This window comes from Panthera pardus, unplaced genomic scaffold (genome assembly GCF_024362965.1).
Source record: "Panthera pardus isolate Hobbes unplaced genomic scaffold, ASM2436296v1 HiC_scaffold_12, whole genome shotgun sequence".
Classification (NCBI taxonomy): Eukaryota; Metazoa; Chordata; class Mammalia; order Carnivora; family Felidae; genus Panthera; species Panthera pardus.
This window is the reverse complement of record NW_026526677.1, coordinates 114,192,417-114,214,126: the sequence shown is the minus strand read 5'-3', so window position 1 is coordinate 114,214,126 and position 21,710 is coordinate 114,192,417. Positions and strand designations below refer to the sequence as shown.

The following is a 21,710-nucleotide window of genomic DNA, read 5'->3' as shown; positions in this document are numbered from 1 at the left end:
CACGCAGGAGGATGAACTTCCCATTTTGTGGCATCTGTAGGCCACAAAGAATTGCAACGGAAAAGTTTCAAAAAAAAAAAAAAACCACAATTTTTAGTAAATGACTACGAGAATTTCGTCGGCAAGTTTATGGATTCATACTATTCGTAATCTATAGTTTTGTTTGGTTTAGATAAGTTTCGTAACCAAGTGTTGTGCATCTGCAAATTTGATTTTTATTTCTGCTAGGGATTTCCTAATTCGAGTTATGCTGATCAAGAACTCAGCAGCCCAGCTGATTTTAAGGCATAAATGCCTCAGCTGATTGCTTCCAGTCTTTCCCATATGAATCTAGGAAATTCTTACTTTAATAACCAAACCCAAATTCTAATCAGGAATTAGCTATGCTAGATTATGAAAAGTATGAATGTGGATCGTAAACAGTACTGTTCACAAACTATTGGATATAAGTTCATTTGTGTATATATATGTGTATATACATATCTGTAGATATATAGATGTATTTATGTATGTGTATATATATACACATATATCTGTAGATGTATACATGTATGCGAGAAGCTGTTTGCACATGAGAAAACTGAGGCTTGCGGAGACTGAGATTTGATCTCTGTCACACTGGCCAGTTTGGACTGGAACTCAGATCTTTGGGGTCGGCTTGGAAAGTTTTTTCCTGCCATTATATACTTGTAAACATGTAAGTGTGTATATTCTTACTACATTGCAGTTAAATTGTTGACATTTTTATCGTCTGGGTACAACTGCGCTGTTGTTTTCATTGCGTTAGGTGTCTGTAAGAACATTTGAAAGATTCTGAATCTTTCACATTCATTAAAAGTTGTGTAGTTTGTGATGGTTTTACTGATGGCCTTTGTCCATAGGGAGAAAAAAATGACAGTTGTCCTGCATTTAGGGCTTGGCTTAGGAAAAAAACATTGCTTAAAACCCAGTTGAAAAGAAAAGAAAAAGAACGCATAGTTGTTACTCTTTGGGTTGTGCTCTACCGGGAACATTTTAGAACTCAGAAGAGCACCCATGCTGCCTTGCTCTTTTAGAAATTTGAGAATTTAGAAATTTAGAAATTTAGGACTTTTAAAATTCAACATATCTTAGGGAATGTTCCATCCATTTTGTACTATTCTCCTCTAAAATCTGTAGAAGGTACATGTAATGTATACTAGGTGGAAATTAAGTTAGATGGACTGCTAATCAGTAAAGTGACAAATGTTTGTAAAAGTGCACATTAAAATCACATAAACCATTGAAAAATACACAACTATAAACCTACATTCCTCTGTGTTGACTTTTAAATTTTGCCTTGGTGCTTAGATACTTGGTTGCAATGAGAATCTTGTCAAGGAAATTTAAAGGGACCCCTTTAAAAACCATTTTTAAGAAATTTTCGTTTTAATCTTCCTCGTAGGCCAGTACTGATGCAGGCAGTGCCGGAGCGCTGGCTCCCCAGCACGTTCGAGCTCATTCCTCCCCAGCTTCCCTGCAACTGGGGGCCGTGTCTCCTGGGACACTGACCCCCACTGGAGTGGTCTCGGGTCCCGCGGCTACACCCGCTGCTCAGCACCTGCGACAGTCTTCTTTTGAGATACCCGACGATGTCCCTCTGCCTGCGGGCTGGGAGATGGCAAAGACCTCTTCTGGTCAGAGATACTTCTTAAAGTAAGTGGCAATGATGGCGGGAGAGTTTTCTAAGAAGAACATATTTTGGAAAACACAGTAAGGTGATACCGGGATGTAGAATGTCACTTATGTTTATTTTACTTTATATTTATGTCAGGCTTAGTTTTATATACGTGTATTTTTCAGTTGGATATGACCTAATTGCATTCTTGAGCTTGGGTAATATTTTGAAAACTCGATTGATTCTTGGTTTGGAGACTTTTAATAATCTTTTCTTTTGTGGCAGTTTGGGTGTTCTCATTTTGCCTTTGTTCCAAACCTATTAATGAGCTTGGCTTAAAACTGAAACAATACTCTGAAAATTTTCAAATGGTGAGATTTATAGGCTGGCAAAGTCTAGGGAGATGGAGGGCACGACTCTGAGTTTCACGTGCACCTCTCGCTGGTGTAGTAGGACTTCAGGAGTCAGATCGCACAGCACTTTAGATGGAGACACGACAGACCCTTTAGCTGCAGTTTGATGTGATTTATTTCTCCTCCAGCCCCCCCCCCCCCCAAATGTAAAGAGAAGTTCACTTTTTCCTGTTGGACACAGTCACTCCGTGGCAAACTTCATTCAAGGTAGCAGATCCTCAAAAACAAAATCCTTCTCTTCTGGGAAAACAAAAACAAGGCTACTATTTATTTTTATGAGCCCTTTTGTCATTAACAGAATGGCAATATTTCATTAAGTCTGAAGAGGTCAAAATAGAATTTTATCCTTTTTCGCTTTGAATTTGTAGGTAAAACCTTCTATTTTTATCTGGCTTATTGGTGCATGTTATAAACTGAAATCGATGTTTTTAAAAAAGTTGTTGATCAGATTGACATAATAAAGTGAGAAACGATCCTTTAAGTTTTGATGGAGATCTGTCTTGACGACCTCCTCCTAAGGCAAATGTAACATTTATTTATTAGCTCAGATAATACAATTAGTGATACTGTTTTATTGTGTGAGTCTTAGTATTTTATGTTGTTTGTCTTTCAGGGTGGGGTTGTTGGTAATGTAAGATAGGGTTTTGAGACCTGCTTATTTAGAAGAGCAGAGAAAGAAGTTAGATCTTGAGAAGTTTCTACTCTTTTTTTGCCCCCCTTTCCTGTAATATATTTCCTTTTAAAATTCGTTTTCTGGTGTCCTGGTATCCATTTCAAAGGGTTAGGTTTCAACCAGAACAATAAAGGGCCTGAGACTGGAAAGTACACACAAGTCTGGCAAACTCATCTGCATGAGCAAGATGGACGACCAAAGTAAATGATTGAAAGAGCTGCTAGCTGGGAGGGATGCATCTTGAAGGGAAAAGGAATGGAAACAAACCAAGTTGTTACAAGGAAACAGAAAAGCTATACTTTCTGAACCTCTCCCTGCTGGGTCATGTGCTGACCTGGGGAGTTGGTTTTGTTTTTTTGTTTTTTTTTTTTTTTCCAGCACTTAATAGCCTGCTTGTCTCCTGTCTTTAATTGATGCTGTAGCTAAAAGTGTAAGGTTTTTTTTAAAGAGCAACATTTATGCTCATCTTAGTCTTTTGTATCTTGTAGTAATTGCTTATAGGTGACATCTGCCTACATTTTCAGTTACTTTGAGCTGAAAGAATTATTCTGTACATTTATTTTTAAAAGTTTCCAATGTATTTTTCTTTGGGAAGAAATACGTCTCTTAACGATATTGATAAAGATAAGATAAGGAGGGATATACACAAATACACCACACCACCCTAAATACCGCAATTGAATGGGTCTGTGGGGATGGTAAACCAGTCCAAAATAATATGGAAAGGTATGCCGTATGAAACATGGTTGTAGGAGTGGAGAGAAGCTTACCTGGAAAAGAAAAAAAAGAGAGAGAAAACATGATTGTTCTTGAATGGAAAAAAAAAAAAAAAAAAAGAAAAATTAAAAAACAAACAAACATGATTGTTCAAGGTTTTTGAGGGTCTCTCCCATGGAAGTGAACTCGGGCTTATTATATGATACGAAACATGAGCGTTTGGGACTCCATGGAATAATTTTCTCCTATCAAACCTTTCAGAAATACAGGATTTTTTCTGAGAGGTAGATCTTTCCCAGTAAAAGCAGGCAAATCATGAATTAATTGGTACTTGTCAGGAATTGTATCGAGGGCCCCTAAGCATTGGTTTGTGGAAGATAGGTCCTGTGGGCTTATAAAATTTTATATTCTTTTAAAGAGTGTCTGCTTACACCAATATGTAATTTGAAGAAGTTATAAAAAGTTAGTTCACATCCAGTTGTTAGCTCCTTTCATGATGTCCTGGGTTGGATGAGTTGCCATAATAAACAACTTACTTTGGTGTACCGTGCAGGTAAAGGGATTAATCTGTCCTGTGAGTCAAAGATGATGATAAATGAAGCTTTTGGAGCCAAGTTGCTGTTGTCCAAGTTCATTTTTATCCTAGTTTTGTTGTTTTCAAGTTACAAAGTACATAATTGATTGAGATTTATACTTGGCATGAAGAAATCTGACTATGAATGGTTCAAACATGGAAGGTGATGTAATTTGGTCGAAAACTTAGAAGTGTTGACTTTGGAAACTAATTGTTGCCTTGTGATCATAGATGAATGACTTTTTGAAGTCACTTGGCCTTTAGTCTCAAGGCAGGATAATTACTGAAAGATTGATCATTGCAGATTTGAGCCCCCCGACCCCCCCACCCTCCCATAGCACATGAGCTGTTCCGGAGAAGAGCGATCTTCGCTCGGCAAGTGCGACCAGTGCAGTAGCTGCTACTCTTACCAGCAACACGCGTTGGGGCTCTGGCGTGATTGTGAGGATGGTGGGAAAACTCAGTCTATGTTTCATGTAATATTTGTGCTGCCGAGGTAACGGTTTTAAAACTAATTTCTTCAACATTGTATATTGAGCTTTTATTGTACAGGAATCGTTGGTCTGTGTTACTCTGAGAATTACTGCCTTCTTCAGCTGTCTTAGAGTTTTCCTACAGGAAATGGTTCTTCAAGTAGGTGGTCAACAACTTCCTATTTCTTTATAAGCTGCTGAATAACTTCCTGAATTAGTATTCTATAACATGTCTGGTTACAAGGAGTGTTTTTACTTCTCAGATTTTATTTTATTGAATCTGATACCGTGTAACTATTAATGGTAATAGTTACAAAAAATTTCTTATATATAATGTACCGCGTGGAATTACGATTTTAGAAATTTGATAAAGTGATCGTAAAAGTTTGTGTATTTCATTGTTTTAATAACGTTCTAATTTTTAAAGGTCATTTTGTTTCATTTATATTACTTGTCATTTTCTGAATAATTGGACAGTGTTTTTAGTCCTTGAAGGTTCAAGGTTTCTTGTGGCTGTGATTTGATTAAAAGTTATATTATCTGGTTTTTTAAGTATGTATGTATGTATTTATTTATTTAGTGAGAGAGAGAGAGAAAACGAACATGCGAGGGGAGGGCCAGAGAGAGGTAGAGACAGAATCCCAAGCAGGCTCCACACTCAGCTCAGAGCCCGAAGTGGGCCTTGAACCAACGAACCCAAGAGATCATCACCTGAGCCGAAGTCAAGAGTCTAACACTCAACGCCCTGAGCCACCCAGGTGCCCCAAAAGTTATATTGAGTATCTTAATCCACAGTTTTAAGAAGGCATTTTTCCGGAGATCTTCAAACAGCCAGTATTCCAAGATTAAATGAACTTGCCTTGCAGATGTTATTGGTAACTGTAATTGGTTTGTTCCTTTTTTTCTTTTTCTTCCGGTTTTTTTTTTTTTTTTTTTTTAGCTACGTGTTATTTCAGGAGTGAATGTTCCACTGCCCTATTTAAAGCTACCTCAGAAATGTATCAGTTAAATGAGATGAATTAAACCCTTTCCTACTATAATTTGACGTTTGCTTCCCTACTTTCTACTGGGCACCCTCGCCCAGTAGAAGACTAAAAGCGTAATATATATGGTTACCATAATAAAGCTGAGATGTTTTTCAAAGGAACAGCTTCATAAAGAATAAGGCTGTTCTGTTTTCTAGTTTCTTGATATGTTAAGTGTGACCCAATGATTTCCCATTAAAAATGAAGAGCTTGGAATATTGCCATTAAATGTCAATGGAGCTGCAAAAACAAAACAAAAACAAAGCCCTCAAATTGCAGTCACAGAGTGTTTTCTCTGTGAGGGGAGGGCTGCCCATCCCTCTGTCCTGCTTCTCTGTCCTGCTCCCTGGTGGTGGAGGGGGGAGACGGGAGTGTGCCCCCACCCTCTGCTCAGTAGGTAGCCATCCAGGGAAGAAAGGCCGTGGGATTTACGTGGAAAAACTGGAGACCTTGTTGAGTACAGGGGCAGAAGAAAAACACTTTGGAGGTAGCGGATGTGACAGAGTAAATAGAACATAGAGATTAGTTTATTTCCTGAGGAGAATAATGAGCAGTTTTTGTGTGAACTAAGAAAGATCATTAACAAACCAGCTGTGAAATACAGCAAACTCCCAATTGGCTGCAAGATGGTAGGCTAATTTTCTATAAAAAATAACATTCAAAAAAATACTCCTTGCCAAAAGCCTCGTATTAATTAACTTAAGAAAAAAAAGGTAGGTAGCATTTGAATAGTTGAAACTTAAGAAAAAGTGTTTTTGAAATCTTGAGATCGGTCCCCATAAGTAACGTAGAGTAATAAGTTTCACTTGATAGTTAGGAACACAGTGTAACGTAAAATACTATTGCTAGCATAAATCTGAATTGCTTTTTACCTTAAGGTTTTTGGAGACAGGCACATTTTAAGTTGACCTTTTAGTTGTCAAAAACTGAAGTTTAGACTTAAAGCAAAACCAAGTGAAGTCCTTTTAAAAATCAGTTTAAGATTTAAGATTATTTATACTTAATATTATAGTTGAGTCATTAATTACGGCTCGAAAGTTGAATAATGGTTGGGTGGCATTGGCTAAAGGGAGGCGAGAGGCCTGACGAGCTGTGCGGTTCGCCAGCGGTTCTTAACAGAAGGGGCCCCGGGTTCTGGGGTAAACTGGAACTTCAGGCCCTGAAGGGACGTCGCTGTTGTTAGGGAGAAGAATTGTGTCCTGGTCCTGTGGCACCAGGTGTCCCCGGGAACAAGTACTGTGGTGGGGGGTGGGGGGGAGCGCTTCTGTCTGCGGAGGGCTTGACCCCCGCTAAGAGCAAACAAAGAAGTTTGGTTTAAATCACAATGGTCCTTTTGCTTTTTCCCTTTAATGTTTTAGACCAGAAAAAGTGGTCAGTAGTTTAATCCTCGTTTGGCTCTTAGCATGAGAAGAATCATAACCTTTCATAGCATCAGTTGATCGGATGTTTCTCTGAATAATGTGGAAACTTAACAAAATAATGCAGCTAGGGATGTCTGAAAATACCGACATTTTCAGCTTTATCCGGCTGCGGCTGGCACGTCTCCCTCTGCACGGGTGCTGTATCACTGGACTTAGCAAATTCTTCAGTGGCGTTCTGATTGGGGAGCACTGAGGGTACGTTTTGTTAGAAGCTCTATTTTTCCTCTTGCAGTCGCTTGCTTAACCTACAGTGAGCAGGGTTTTTGTTTGTTTTTAAGGTAAAGGCTGTATGAGACCAATAAGTACATTAAGAGAGATGTGCTTTTTGGCGTAGATCTTTTGGTGTGGGGTTTGGAGTAAAGATGGCTTTTTTTATTCAGGGTGCTCCCACGTGCTCCCATAGATCTGAGCGTGGACCACAGAGTTGTTTGGAATTGACCTCATCACGTGTGCTGAAGTGCCTGTAATGGCTGGTGGACTCCTGGGGATGAGCTGAACTAAACCCTGCCACCCAGGAGGAGGGGACGTGGGGACTCCTCTCCCTCTCCGCGCGAGCAGGAGTGTGGGGTTTTCTCTTATACTTACAAAACTGTCCTTCCTCTTCTTACCCGTGCGTCTGATTTTGTGGATTTTTAGCAAGGTGTTTGTTTTATTATAAAAGTAATGCGTGTTCATTAGAGAGAATTGGAAAATTCAGGAAAGGGGAAAGTAGGGGCGGAAACTCCTAGATTCTACCACGGGGAGTCTCATATCTAAGTATATATTTTGATATTTAATTTTTAGTGAAGGAACATATACGTAGAATTAGAAAATCTCCTAGTAATATAAGGCTAATAAAGAAAAAAAGGCATTTCTTGCCCACTTTTCTTTTTTTAAGTATTTATTTATTTATTTATTTATGAGAGAGCTCAAGTGGGGGAGGGACAGAGAGAGAGAGAGAGAGAAGGAGAGAGGATCCCAAGCAGCTTCCACACTGTCAGCTCAGAGCCCAATGAGGGTCTCAAACCCACGAACTTGAGCTGAAACCAAGAATCAGACGCTTAGATGGAGCCACCCAGGCGCCTTAGCCCACTTTTCTTTATCTCTGGCTTGCATTCTCCAGAGGCAAACACTTGGAACTCCTTAGAGATCTGTTCCCTCCTCACATATGTAAGAAAACTCCTTACTTATACAATGTGCCCACTGCTGTCCTTAAAATTTCTGCCTCCCCTAAAATCCGTTGCTTAATCCTCACAGTCATTTGTGTAACTTTTTTCTTTTTCTTAAAAAAAATTTTTTTTTTAAATGCTTATTTTTGAGAGCGAGAACGAGCGAGAGACAGAACATGAGAGGGGCAGGGGCAGAGAGAGAGAAGAGACACAGAATCTCAAGCAGGCTCCGGGCTGCTCCGAGCTGTCGGCACAGAGCCCAACGAGGGGCTCAAACTCACGCACGGACGGTGAGATTGTGGCCTGAGCCAAAGTCGGATGCTTAACCGACTGAGCCACCCAGGCGCCCCTGTGTAAGTTTTTTCTTAAGACCCTTTGTGCTGTATATGAGTTTCTGAACACCTTTGATATTTTCTTGGAATTGTTCATTGCCTGGTTTCTTCGTTAGTATTTTCGTTGGTGTTCTGCCCATTGGAAACAGACCTGAGTGCTCTGTGCCCCTGCTCTGGACTGGCTGCTCCATTCTGTCCTCCTGCGGTTCCCGTATTGCCCTTCATGGTTGGGTTCTCTCTTTCCCACTTCCCTTTGTTTGCTCACTCCTAGAATTGGCTCATCCTTTAGGAGTTTCCTGAGGAAAGGGGTACATGGTAAGTAACTGCATTGAGATCCTTTATGTATAAAAATATTTCTGTATACATTTGGTGGGCAGTTAGGCTGTTAGGTAAGGTATTTTCTCTTGGAGTTTTGAAGGCCATGCTCCATTTTAGTTTAGCTTCCTGTTTTGTTATTGAACAGTTCAACCCATTTTGCCTCCTTTGGGGATTTCAGTGGTGTGTGTGTGTTTTATTTTTTAGTTTTTATTTTAGAGAGAATGAGAGCTGGGGAGAGGGGCACAGGGAGAAAGAGAGAATCTTAAGCACGCTCCACACTCAGTGCGGAGCCCAACGCAGGGATTTTAGTTTTTTTTGGTTTTTTTTTTGCCTGGGGTAGGGGGGAATCTTGAACTTCAAGATATGCCTTGGTATGTGCCTTTTTTTATTCACTGTAAATATTTCATGGCTTGGAAAGTCCGTCTCCAGTGTGAATGTGCCCCTTGAAGATGTGTGGTGAATTGTCTGAACTGCCCTCTGGTCCTGGGAAAGCTTTCTCTTATTAGTTCTTGGATAACTTCTTCCAGTCGGTTCTGTTTTCTTTTTCTGGAATTCCTGCTAATCAAAATAACTCTTTAATTGTCTTGTCTTTTCTCTGTATTTCTTCACTTATCCTTTAGTTATGTCTTCTGGAGGATTCCTTTTCACTTAGCTTTTAATTTTTTAATCATTGTTTTGTCTTTTCCCAAAAAGCTCTTTATCATTCTTAATTTCCAGAGATTCTTTTGCTGCACTCATTGTTCCTTTGTTGTTTGTAATGACATGCCATTCTTAATTTCATGCGTGTAGTAATATCTCTCTGATGATTTTATAGTGGGTGTGGTTTTTTCTTTTTTTTTCTTTTTTTGTCTGAGTATGGTGGATGTTTCTTTTTAAATTTTCATCTGCTTTTATTTCTTAAGTGGGCTTCACTGTAGACGGAGAGAGCTGGGACCACCTGGGCCTGCCTGTCAGTATCTAGTTAGGTTCTCCTGTGGTGGCTGGTTTCTCCAGATAAACATCTGCCAGTCCCTCCCCAGCAGACAGTTGATGGTGATGCATGTGAATGCCCACCACCAGCATTTGAGGACAGAACAGTTTGGGGCCTGCGGGGTTTTCTCCCTTCTTGGTTGTGCTTTGCGAGTGTCTGAATCCAGAGCCTCTGGGTCCCTCTCTCTGTAACATAAATTTTCCATCTCCTGCTTGGGCCAGGGAGGGGAGCGTGCAGTAGTTTTTTTTAAAGTTTTATGTTGGGGTGCCTGGGTGGCTCATTCGGTTGAGCGTCAGACTCTTGATTTCGGCTCAGGTCATGATCTCACGGTTCGTGGGATCGAGCCCCGTGTCAGGCTCTGTGCTGACAGCGTGGAGCATGCTTGGAATTCTCTCTCTGTCTCTCTGCCCCTCTGCTGCTCATGCTTGCACACCCACTCTCTCTAAAATAAAAAATAATAATGAAAAAATAAAAAGTTGTATGTAAAATGAAGTTTTGTGAATCCAATTTGTAATTATTAGGTCGACTCTGTAAATGTGCCACGTTTCTAAGCCCAGAACAATGATGACTGACAGTTTCATATGATTTGACCTCAATATCCCGGATCACTTTTTAGTGAATACTTAATTACATGCTTTTACTAGGCATGTGATCAATTGCCTTTGTCTCGTTTAATGATGGTTTTGCTAGTTTACATCCTAATGTGTTAGATTTTCCTAAAGGTGGGACTGTATACTTTGACAGCAGGGTTGGCGTTGCGCATTGTGTGAATTTTGTTCAGAGGCTTGAATTCTGAAATAATGTGTGGGGCAGAAGCACTGGAGGCCTGATTTCCTATTCCTGTATGTGACAGTGGGGCCACGCCTGGTTTGCATTGGTGTAGACAGTGGTAGGATAATGGGAATATTTGTGCATATCTAGATTGATTAGATGTTCTTGGTGTACTTATGTAGGTTAGCCCCAGACGTACATAACTTGGCTTTGAGTTAGTTTGGGTGTTAGCTTTGCCTAAGTGCTCATTCTTCAGTAGACCATTGTATATGTCCTAAAACAACATAGAATATTTTCTACTTGTGATATAACCATGGGAGTGTAAGTAGTTATAATTTCATGAAAACTGGGTTTATTTTTATTTTTTTAATGTTTATGAGAGAGAGCGAGCGTGTGTGTGCACACGCATGAGCGGGGGAGGGGCAGAGTGAGAGAGGGACACAGAATCTGAAGCAGGCTCCCAGCTCTGAGCTGTCAGCACAGAGCCAGGTGCGGGGCTCGAACTCACAAGCCGTGAGATCGTGACCTGAGGTGAAGTTGGGCGCTCAACCCACTGAGCCACCCAGGCGCCCCAACAGGATTTAATTTTGAATGGATTCACCCACAGTAGTGTCTGAGGCGTTGATGGAATTTCAACAGCCTCTGCCTTGATTACATATAGAAGTCCTTAGTGGAAAAAGAGGAAGCAAACTTTTTTAAAAAACTGCATAAAATCTTTTTTTTTTTTAATGTTTATTTTGAGAGAGCACATGGCGTACAAGTGGGAAGGGGCAGAGAGAGAGGGAGAGACAGAAGCTGAAGCAGGTCTGCGCTGTCAGCACAAAGCCCACTGTGGGGCTTAAACCCACAAACCGTGAGGTCGTTACCTGAGCGGAAGTCGGACGCTCAACTGACTGTGCCACCCAGGTGTCCCTTTTTAAATTTCATTTATGTTTAATAAAACCACATAAAATCATAAATGACCAATGCAAAACCAGACCAGAGCCCTCTAGCTATCAGAGAAGAGAGTTATAATGATACCAAAAAAATGGGCAGTTCTGAGTAGTAAAAGGTCTTAAAATGAATGATACAGAAGAATGGAACAGAATCATTACATGTTAGTTAAATACATAGACTGAGGAAGTACATTAAGCCATATGTTAAGGTGGGAAATGAGCTAAATGAGATTTCTGAGACCTGCGTGGAACTAATCCTTAGCATTGGTGGGGGTCACAGTTAAAATTTACTGAACTCTCTTGCATAACTTTCTTTTCCCCAATTAAAAAAAACAAAACAAAACAAAAAAACAAACCTCTGGGGAAGAGTTGGCCAAAATACAGATGTTTCTGTTTTTCCTCTACACATGTTCAGACTGATACAGGTTCTGTTTCCGAAATCGTGTAGTTTGGATGGGCTCCAGATGATGTAACAGGATCACTTTTAACCCCTCCCAGGTAGAGGGTGTGCAGACTTTCCTGTTAGGACTGGTACAGATCTCTTCTTATTGGGGGCAGAATAAACACGGTTACTAGACGGTAATGTGGAAAATTAACAGTACTGTCTTCTGTGTACGAAGACAGAGCCCCGCTCTTGCGTACCTGTCTATGAAGTTTCCAGTTAGTGTCCATCACGCCGTGGATAGGAATTTGCACAGCGTCATCTCTCAGTAGTCTCATTACCTCCACTTCTTTTCCCAGAACAGACCCGCTTGGTTCTGGATGGTGTGTGTTGGGGCGCGTGTGTTCACATAGTTAATAGTTTCTTTCTCCTGCTCTTGTCTTTGAATTCAATTTATGCGCTCAGAGGTCTCTTGATTTCGTAAACACCCGCCGAGTGGTTTTATGTAGCAGGCGTCGTTTTTGAGGGTTCGCTGGGTCCCGCTCTGGGGTTGGGACAGGGTGGGTCTCAAGTCTCCCCTTTCTTGAAAGGGATCCTGTTTGCCCTTTCGCTGCTAACTCTCTCACTGGAGAAACCGCTGAGGCTACCTGCTCGGAGGCTCACTGAGGGTGGACCTTGCCTCTTTGGTCAGCACTATGCATATAGCTCTTGATGTGTTTGCTGACAGATGGCCTCACTTAGACTGCTCATGGATCGCAGAGTCTGCTGCTCCATGGCTTCCTTAGTGTCTGTGCTCCCTGCATAATTACAGTGGCTTTTCAACTCCATCTTCAGAAGATGCCAGAGCATTTAGTTTCTATATTCTGAAGTTAATTTTGTAACGTTGAGGCTCTTCTTAAACTCAAATAACTAGGACTCCTAAAAAAATTCTGCATGTTTTCTGGATATGAATGAATAATGGTTCTACTTCAGGTTATTACAAGTTTGTTCCATGGACAATGAAGAGTTGACTGGTTTAGAATTCAATGATGAAGAAATAAAATTCCGTTGTTGGAAAAGTGATCCCAGTGGGAAGACTGCTCTGGGGGGGTCCAGGGGAGAGGTAATAGGCAGTGAGGCCCTGAAGAGGCATACTCGTGTTGTGCTCAACGCAGTTAGTGTTTTCAACTCCGTGCGTAGGCGTGCGGAGTCCACACTGAGCTGCAGACAGGTTTTCTGGGAGCAGCCAAAAGGTTTGCCCTTCTCTTGAATGACCTTTGCATCTTTAAGAGACTCCCTCCTGGTCACCTGGGGGGCTCAGTTCAGTGTCGGACTTCAGCTCAGTTCATGATCTCACACATCAGGATCGTGGGTTCGAGCCCTGTGTTGGGCTCTGTGCTGACAGCTCAGAGCTTGGAGCCTGCTTCTGATCTTTGTCTCTCTCTCTCTCTGCCCCACCCCTGCACGCTCGCGCGTGCGCTCTCTCTCTCTCTCTCTCTCTCACACACACACACACTCTCTCTCTCTCTCTCTCTCTCTCAAAACTAAGTAAACATTAAAAAAAAAAAGACTCCCCCCCCCCCCCCCCCTTCATCAAAATGAACCTATTGATGGTGGTTAAATCTGTACTCTGACTTTGGGCATTAAAAAAAAAAAAAACCAGTTCCAATATCATAACACTTGAAAAACCATTAAATGGTTTCGTTCTAGGGGTGCCTGGGTGGCTCAGTCAGTTTAATGGTCTGACTTCAGCTCAGGTTATGATCTCACACACCAGGATTGTGGGTTCAAACCCCATGTCTGGCTCTGTGCTCACAGCTCAGAGCCTGAAGCCCGCTTCAGATTCTCTGTCTCCTCTGCCCCTCACCTGCTCACGCTGTCTCTCTCTTTCTCTCTCTCTCTCTCCTTCAAATAAATAAACATTAAAAAGATAATTTAAAAAAAAGGTTTGGTTTTATTCACTGCTTGAAAAAAAAATGCTTTAAAAGTGAGGATTGCCCATTATGTGAATGTTTTCTAGTACAATTCTGTATGCATTTTGAAAGTTTATTTTGATGTTGCACGGTATCTTAAGATTGTTTTTTTTGACACTGAGAAAATGCTAGTTGAAAGGGTTTGTTTTCATTTTTCTCATACTGTTTAAATTTAGCTTCCTGTTCATTTGTTTACCAAGTAAACTTTACTAGCATCATGCAAAGTGAATACAAACCCTTTTTCGTACATTATTTTATATGCTGCACAAATACAATTACTAGTAAAATATGGTGTAAGAAGTTACAATTTTTTAAAATTCAAGTAATCTTTATACCCCATGTGGGGCTCGAATTTAGACCCCGAGATGGAGAGTTGCATGCTCTTCCGACGGAGCCAGCCAGGTGCCCCCAATTTGTTTACTTCATAAAGTTGCATAGGGAAGCTGCTGAGAAATGAAACATGTTCTTTCAGAGATTTAAAGAATTAAAAAAAATTTTTTTAAATTTTATTTATTTTGAGAGAGTGGGGGCAGGGGCGGAGAGAGAGAGAGCTAGAGAATCCCAAGGGCTCCACGCTGTCAGCACAGAGCCCAGCCTGGGGCTCGAACTCATGACACCATGAGAGCACCGCCTGAGCTAGAACTAAGATTTGGCCGCTTACCCAAGGCCACCCAGGTGCCCCAAGAATTTTTTTAAATTAAACTTTAGACTTCATTTTAGACAAGCAGAATCAGATGGTTGCATCTCTTTTATGTTACCAAATCCAAATAAACATTTGAGTACTTGTTTACCAATCAACTTCATTAAAATAAATGATAAAATCTAATATTCTGCCTATCATCATTTTAAGTTAGTGTGGAAACTAAGTTTTGTTTTTTAAAACACTCTAGCGTTTTATTTTTTTAAATGTTTACGTATTTTGAGAGAGGGGGCGAGAAAGCACGCACGAGTGGGGGAGGGGCAGAGAGAATCCCAGACAGGCCCCCCCCCCCCCCCCCCCCCCCCCCCCCCCCCCGCTCTCAGCGCAGAACCAGACACGCAGAGCCGGACGCGGGGCTCGAAACCACCAACCCGGGAGATCGCGGCGGAGCCGCAGTGGGCGTTCAGGGGGCTGCCCTGCCGGATGTTCACGTTGTTAGCGGCAGTTCTGCTGGAGCGCGGTGCTCGGAGTTCCACCCGGAAACCGCGCTCGCCGCGCTTTGGGAGGAAGGAGCCGGAACGGGGCCCGCGGCGCAGCTCCCCCGGTCGGCCACGCAGACCCCGCCGTGGCGTGCGAGCGGGAGCAGTCGTCCAGGGTTTCCCGCGGTCGTGGTGGCTTGAAGTCCAGGAGCAAGGGGCCAGCACGGCGGTCTTCCTGCTGAGGTGTGTGCCCTAGGGTCGAGGGCCGTCGCCGGGCTCACGTGCCGTCCTGGCGCCCAGAGCTCTCCTTCCAGGTGAGTGGGAACCCGCAGGGCGAAGGTGTCCGCTCCCATAGCGTTGCCAGGTTGCGTGCTGTCGCCTGAGCTCTGAACAAGGTCAGCCTAGACCGGGGGTGTGGGGAGGAGACTGCTACTTGGGAGGCGCCGCGAGGTGTTGCCGCCGGCCCTTCCCGTCTACCACACTTGATCGGACGTTTTAAAAAATAATCTTCAGGATGGGTGAATTATCATCCGAGGCCAAAAAAACCCCAACCACCCAACCAACCAACAAAACCACAGCTGAGGGTGGAACATAATTTCACGGGAAAAGTTTATACTGTTCAATAAAATGTCATGTTTTGTGAATAATACGAGGTGATAGGTGTTTCCTTTTGGGATACCATCAGATCAGCCCTTATTTTGAAACCATCCAGTGGGTTAGAACATGGGCTTTTTGGTTCCACTTGAGGGTTTGTGTTCAAGACCATGGATTCCAATTAAAGTGTAATACTTCTCATCCTCTAAAACTTGCCTCTTGTATTTTATCAAAAAGCCGTCTCATTCGGAGTTACTGAGCTTTAGATGAACTTAGGTGTGAACCCATGTGGAGAACGGCCGCAGATGAAGCGGAGCCTGGATTTCCTCGCACTGCCTTGTGTTTGGCTTAATTACAGCGTTGCTTCCTTTCCCTACCCGAATGCAGTCTCCCTTGTTACAGCCCACGCATCTGACTTTAGTAATTGGCTGTTGGTTGAGTTTTCGTTGGTCGAATTTACCGACTGGTGAGTTGTCTGAACTATCAAGGTAAAACGTGGGTATGTGTGTAAAAATGCATAAACAAGGCAGCGAGGGAGGCAAGTCCTCACAGCGACGTCAGAACGTTGATGATCTGTGACCACAGTGTATCGTGTAGGCTCCAGGTAGCATATGAACGAACACTTGGGGAGCACTGCCTCACTGGGAGTTCACGAAAACGTTCTCAAACAATTTAACTTGAGAACCGAGTCTGTATCTCTTTCTTGAAAGGCCTATAAACATAGCTGCTCTTCTTCCTCTTCGTGAAATTGAGTAGTTATAAAAATGGGTTTAATCCATTGTAATCTATGTTATCTAAAAGTTGAATTGAAACAGTGAATCACATCTTAGCCCTGTGATTCATGCTCCCAAAATGAGTAATGTGGTTAGCAGGATATCCCTAGTTGTTCTCTGGACTTGGAAAAAAAAGGAAAAAGGTCCATGGTGATCCCTCCATTTTTGGTAGTGGAGTTGTATTAGGTCTGTGATGAGGCTTACAAGAAAAAAGAGCAGCTATTTCTGGAGCATTTCCTCAGGCCTGCAATTTGAAGCCATCATGGCAGAGTTGCTGAGTGAGTTGGTGATGACAGGCCAGCGCTCACTGTGGCCCCCGCCCTGCACGCAGTGAGCGTTCAGGACTGCTGTCCGTGCAAACCCAAGACCGGATACACGATAGAAGCTGGTTTCGGGGTTTTCAGGAAACTGTTCAGCATCCAAGAATACGGTGACTCCCCCCAGTCCCCGGCCCCTTGTAGTTGCGCACAATCGGGTCAGTCTTAGAGGCAGGACTCCAGACCTGTTGCTCAGGCTCCAGGGAGCAGATGCTGGCAGCCGTCTGTCAAAGGAACTGCGGTTCAGTGTGTACGACCCTGACACCTGTAGTCTGTGTTTGACAGGAGTTCCTTTTGGGGATTTACATAAATTCATGGCTTACCTGGGAAAACCTCTTTTGTTTCTCTAGAGTGTTGGGGGTTTTTTTAATGGTGATAGAAAGTAAAATGGACTCATTTGTGTTTTTTGGTCATCTGTGTGAAACTGAGTTAATTGGATGTTGGAAATTATATTTGATTAGATAACAGCAGTAATGAAGTGAGGACGAGTGAACTTCATTCTGCTCGGGATAAAATTAATAGCGGTTTTATCGTCAGGGCATTTCTAATTTGTGATTCTTACATCCTTTCTGCTCTTTGGTGTCAAACTTTTAAAACTTAGTAGGTTTTCTGTATTATAGCACGATGTCTTAAAAAATTTAGGCATTGTTCCACAATATTCTCCACCTTATAAAAAAACATTTTCCCACTGTTCTGGATTCAGTTTCAGGAAAATTTTCAATCATGGAGAAAAATGGATTTTAGTCCTACCTGTAATTTTATTTTATTTATTTTTGCAATACCTGTAATTTTAATTTCAAGAAAGCATCATCTGATAAAATCAGGATTATTGTTACAAGAATTGAAATCTTCTTTGAATTCAAATTCTTTGAAAGTGTTGACATTTGGAGCTATAATAATGTGGGATATTTGAGATGGTTTTCTACCATGGACATAATAAGAGATAAGTATTTCCTAACTTAGGGTCTCTGTCAGTCTCCCCTTCCCCCAACCCTTTACGCAAAACAGCCCATGACTGTCGACAACACAGACTAAAAGGAAAAAGAACAGTGTTGTGGCAGGATGTCCCCCACATTATTAGGCCTGTTAAAAATGGCTCCCTAATCGCTGAATAATCCTTTTGAGTTTCACAGTTAGATTGTGTGAAGCAGTGAGCTTCAGAGCTGTGGCAGTTAGAATTCAGAGAAATATCTTAGTTTTCAGCCTAAACTGAGATTTTAGACATTTCTGTCTTTCGCTCAACGGTGACTTTTGGGAACTGCTTTTTGGATTTCGTCACCTGTGCACCTCTCTTTTCAGAATTTATTTAGATGAAATACAAATTCTCCTAGAGTGTCTTCCAGATTTTTCCTGGCCCCAAGTGTGAAGTGGAGTCCCCTCTTCGGCCTCCTGTGGGCCTTGCACTCAGGGAGTGGGGTGTCACAGCCTCACCGGGTCCCCCGCTGAGCGGCCACACAAACTGCTCACCACCCAGTGTTGGGAATGTCTTGTAACTGTTTTCCCTAGTCGTTTCAGAAATACTGACTCTGTTTCCTCTGTTCGGCTGCCTTCTGGAGGCTCCAGCTCCGGTAACAAAAGAATCTCGAGCCCCGTGGTCTCTCCTCTGTGAGCAGGCAGGCGTGTGGGAGCAGTTAGAGAAGGCGTGAGCTGGTTATCTCCTTGACCCTCGGACAGCGCGAGCTCCCCGACTAGGCCATGCCAGGCACCCAGGAAGAGAAGAGGTTGCCGTGTTGGGGGTTTGTGGGGCAGCGTGGTCTTTGGTTATTTGCAAGGACGGACAGGTTTTTATTCTGTACTAAGTCCCGAATCCTTTTGCTGACTTCGCTCTATTTGTGAATGGTTTGGTAACTTTACAGTGTGTGAGTTTAGTAAAATCCTGCTTCTGGTTTAACAGCCTTTCCCCCTTCCTTCAGTTCCCTGATCGCCTGCCACTCTGCACCCCCCCCCCCCCCCCCCGCAATATTGCCAGGCAAAGGCCTGTCAGTGCAGCTCTCTGTCTCAGACACCCAGAGGGGCCCGGTGATGGGCCAGTGGCCGCTCGAGTCACCCACTCCTGGAACCTTGGTCTCCTCTGTACCAGTAGTGGATTGGAATGTGTGATTTGTAAGAAGTTGCCCAGCTTTCAAATTCTGTGAAGATAAATGAGAAAATTCATGTGAATTCTCAGGTCTTTATATAAATATCAAGTCAAGTATTTTCCGACGTGATGTAGTTACAGTGATTCTCCATTTAGCATAAAGTGTACTAAGTTTATTATATAAATCGCCACCATTAAGCAAAACACTTAGTAATGTGGGAAACAAGAGGGATATACTTAGAGGAGGGATTTTTCTTATTGTGACTTAACTGGAGGAAAATGGAAAGTAAAAAAGCTTAAACACTGACATGAAGGGATTTAAGTAGAAATTAAGGTGGAAAATTGATATTTGCAGATGAAGGAGTTGGACACAAGAAGGCTGACTTTTCTAGATAAAGAATCAGTGATTAGTTTTGGGGTATGGTTTTGGTAAGAATGCAAACTGATTTTGAGAAATCCTGGTTCTCTTTGAGGAAATACTAACATTTCACTACTTGTGTATTATCTGTCGAACTGTAAAAAAGATACTAGAGAAGGATTTGGAGATTTAAGCTTCCAGCTCTTTTTCATGTGTGTCTTCTAGCACAAACTGGGAGAGTTCTGTCATTATTCCTTAGAGCTAGAAAAGGGCTTTGTAGAGCTTTCTGAGGGAAGTGCTTTTAATTGTTGTCAGAGCCACAGCATAGCAGTATCAGACATTTCCCATGTCTTTGGGGATCTCTTCTTCACAGTCCGTTTTAATTTAGGACTGTTTTGATTGTCAAGTGTAACTTAGTTTTTTGTTTTTTGTTTTTTGTTTTTTGTTTTTTATGCCCATTGTAGGCAGGAATACAGACTGCTGGTGTTATTTAGGGGCTTTGTCCATTCCAGGGTGTGGAAGAATGTTAATAGTTTGTGAGTTGGATACTGATTTGTACTAAGTTTGAATTTGAAAGAAAAACATTCAGAGAATTGTCTTTTTGAGTGTATGAAATTTGGTTTATGTACTACCTTTGATATTGCTGCTCTTACTGCTTTAAAGTTACAGTAGTCCTTTCTTGAATACTTGCTGTGTGAATATTCAACAAGAACACTTACCATGCCTTAACTCCTTTAATCTTCTGTGTAGTCTTGCAGGTGTAGGTATTACCGGTTTTAGGGATGGGAGGTCTTCCTCGAAGAGGTGAGGAAACACACATTCACCCATCCTGGCCTGTCATTCCATTGCATGAACTATTTCTGTTAAATCTATGTCTCTCTCTTTACGATCATAAAGTTTTTTTGTTTTTGTCCTACAAGTTTTTTTGTAGACTGGGTTAAATCTACACTGTATTTCCCATACAGTCTCATTCAATATTGAGTACTCGTTTGGGGACTAATAACTTGTTGAACAAATATATATATGTATATATATTTCCCTAGAAAAAGAGATGTTTAATCTGTTTTTTTTAATGTTTACTTATTTTTGAGAGAGAGAGCGCTAGTGGGGGAAGGGCAGAGAGCCAGGGAGACACAGAATCTGAAGCAGGCTCCAGGCTCTAAGCTGTCAGCCCAGAGCCCGATGCAGGGCTTGAACCCACGGACCATGAGTTCATGACCTGAGCCGCAGTCGGATGCTTAACCGACTGAGCCACCCAGGCGCCCATGTTTAATCTGCCCTTGAAGTACACACCAGCATGCTTCGGTTTCTTTACCGTGTTCCTTAAAAGAAATGACACCAGTAAGGATGAATTACTAGTATACAACAGCTTTCCGAGTGATTCTGATGTGTACGTCTACTTATCAAATAGTTAAATGAATTGAAAAAATTATTTATTTATTTTAGAGAGAGAATGAGAGCATGTGAGTTGGGGAGGCGTAGAGGCAGAGAGAAAGAGAGAGAGAGGGAATCCCAATCCCAAGCAGGCTCTGTGCTCAGCACCGAGCTGCACATGGGGCTCCATCCCACGACCCTGGGATCTTGACCTGAGCTGAAACCAAGAGTTAGATGCTCAACCCACTGAGCCACCAGGTGCCCCTGAAAAGAATATTTAGGTTTAGCGTGTACTTACATATTCTTTCATGTTATTAAACACAGACGTCACACTGTGAAATGGGTGAGTTTTCATTTTACGCACGTGGAAGTTAGCCCTTCCTCCTCTCTTGCCACCACCTCTGCTGCTGATTTACACGTTCCTTTTATTGTTTCATGTGTATTTGTGATAGCATATGTGAGAGTGCTGCATAAATTGTGGAGGGGCATGTAAGTTCTCTTTTATTCCCTGCTTTGTTGATCGCTAAGAGCAGGTCACGTAGGAGGCGTTGGGGGAGGAGGTTGCATAGACCTCTTGCTTTATCTGAAGATCAGTGTTTTTGTCAAACAAGTTGCTTGTCAGTGCTTATACGTCGGATTAGAGTTTGATAAGGATTTCATTTAGCTTGTGTTGCTCTGCTCTTATAAAATAACTGAAAGCAGTAGCAAATTCAAATTACACTATTTATGATGACTTCCCCAGTGGATCTGTCCTCGTTGGGATTTCCTGTTTCTGGGAATGTTAAGCAGCAGGAATGGTTAAGATAGAGTGACCTTCTTCGTAAAGATGAGCACACGACTAAGCACATGGGTAGGTTGGCAGGCACGTGGCGGAGGGCACCCCAGCACTGGTGGTCCCTTGAGAGACTGCGTTCCCGTTGAGAGACTGCGTGGCTTCCTGGGCACCTTCCGGCTCCAGATCTGTGATCAAGAGTGGTAACTAACGCTGTTTGAACGCTGAAAGCAATGATACCAGACGAGTCAATTTGAAATAAAAACTGAAAATTCATGGCATTATAAAAGTTTTTCACACCCACACACAGATGATTTTTTTTTTCCCCCAGCTCTGCCCCAAATTAGTTCAAGTTCTATAGTTTTGTCATGATCTTAGGGTTGATTTATTTCCATGGCAGGGCAATATTTTATTATATAATTTTTAAGCACAGAAAGAACGCTTTTATTTAGGGAATTTACCTATTGACATTTTAGGAACTCTGGTATTCTGTATGTTAAGACACCTGTTGTGTGAATTTGAAATGAGGTGTACTGATTTTACTAGGATGCCTATTTTTAAAATACAGAATAAGCTTCTGCTTTCA

The 21,710-nt window shown here is 42.1% G+C and overlaps 1 protein-coding gene and 1 pseudogene across 7 annotated transcripts in view; both read left to right on the top strand.

Annotated features, from left to right (window-relative positions):
- Positions 1–1,529, top strand: part of LOC128776264 (transcriptional coactivator YAP1-like) — a 2,829-nt pseudogene extending 1,300 nt beyond the window's left edge.
- YAP1 (Yes1 associated transcriptional regulator) overlaps positions 575–21,710 on the top strand; it is a 109,421-nt gene continuing 88,285 nt past the window's right edge. For 2 of the 7 annotated variants that reach the window (XM_053900579.1, XM_053900582.1), the window contains exon 1: positions 795–1,674. In XM_053900579.1, coding sequence (XP_053756554.1) covers positions 1,637–1,674 — 38 coding nt within the window. In that variant the 5' untranslated portion in view covers positions 795–1,636. Of the gene's footprint in view, positions 698–794; positions 1,675–16,568; positions 16,702–21,710 lie in introns of those variants that run through there. The other 5 variants (XM_053900578.1, XM_053900580.1, XM_053900583.1 and 2 more) reach the window with 5 other exon arrangements.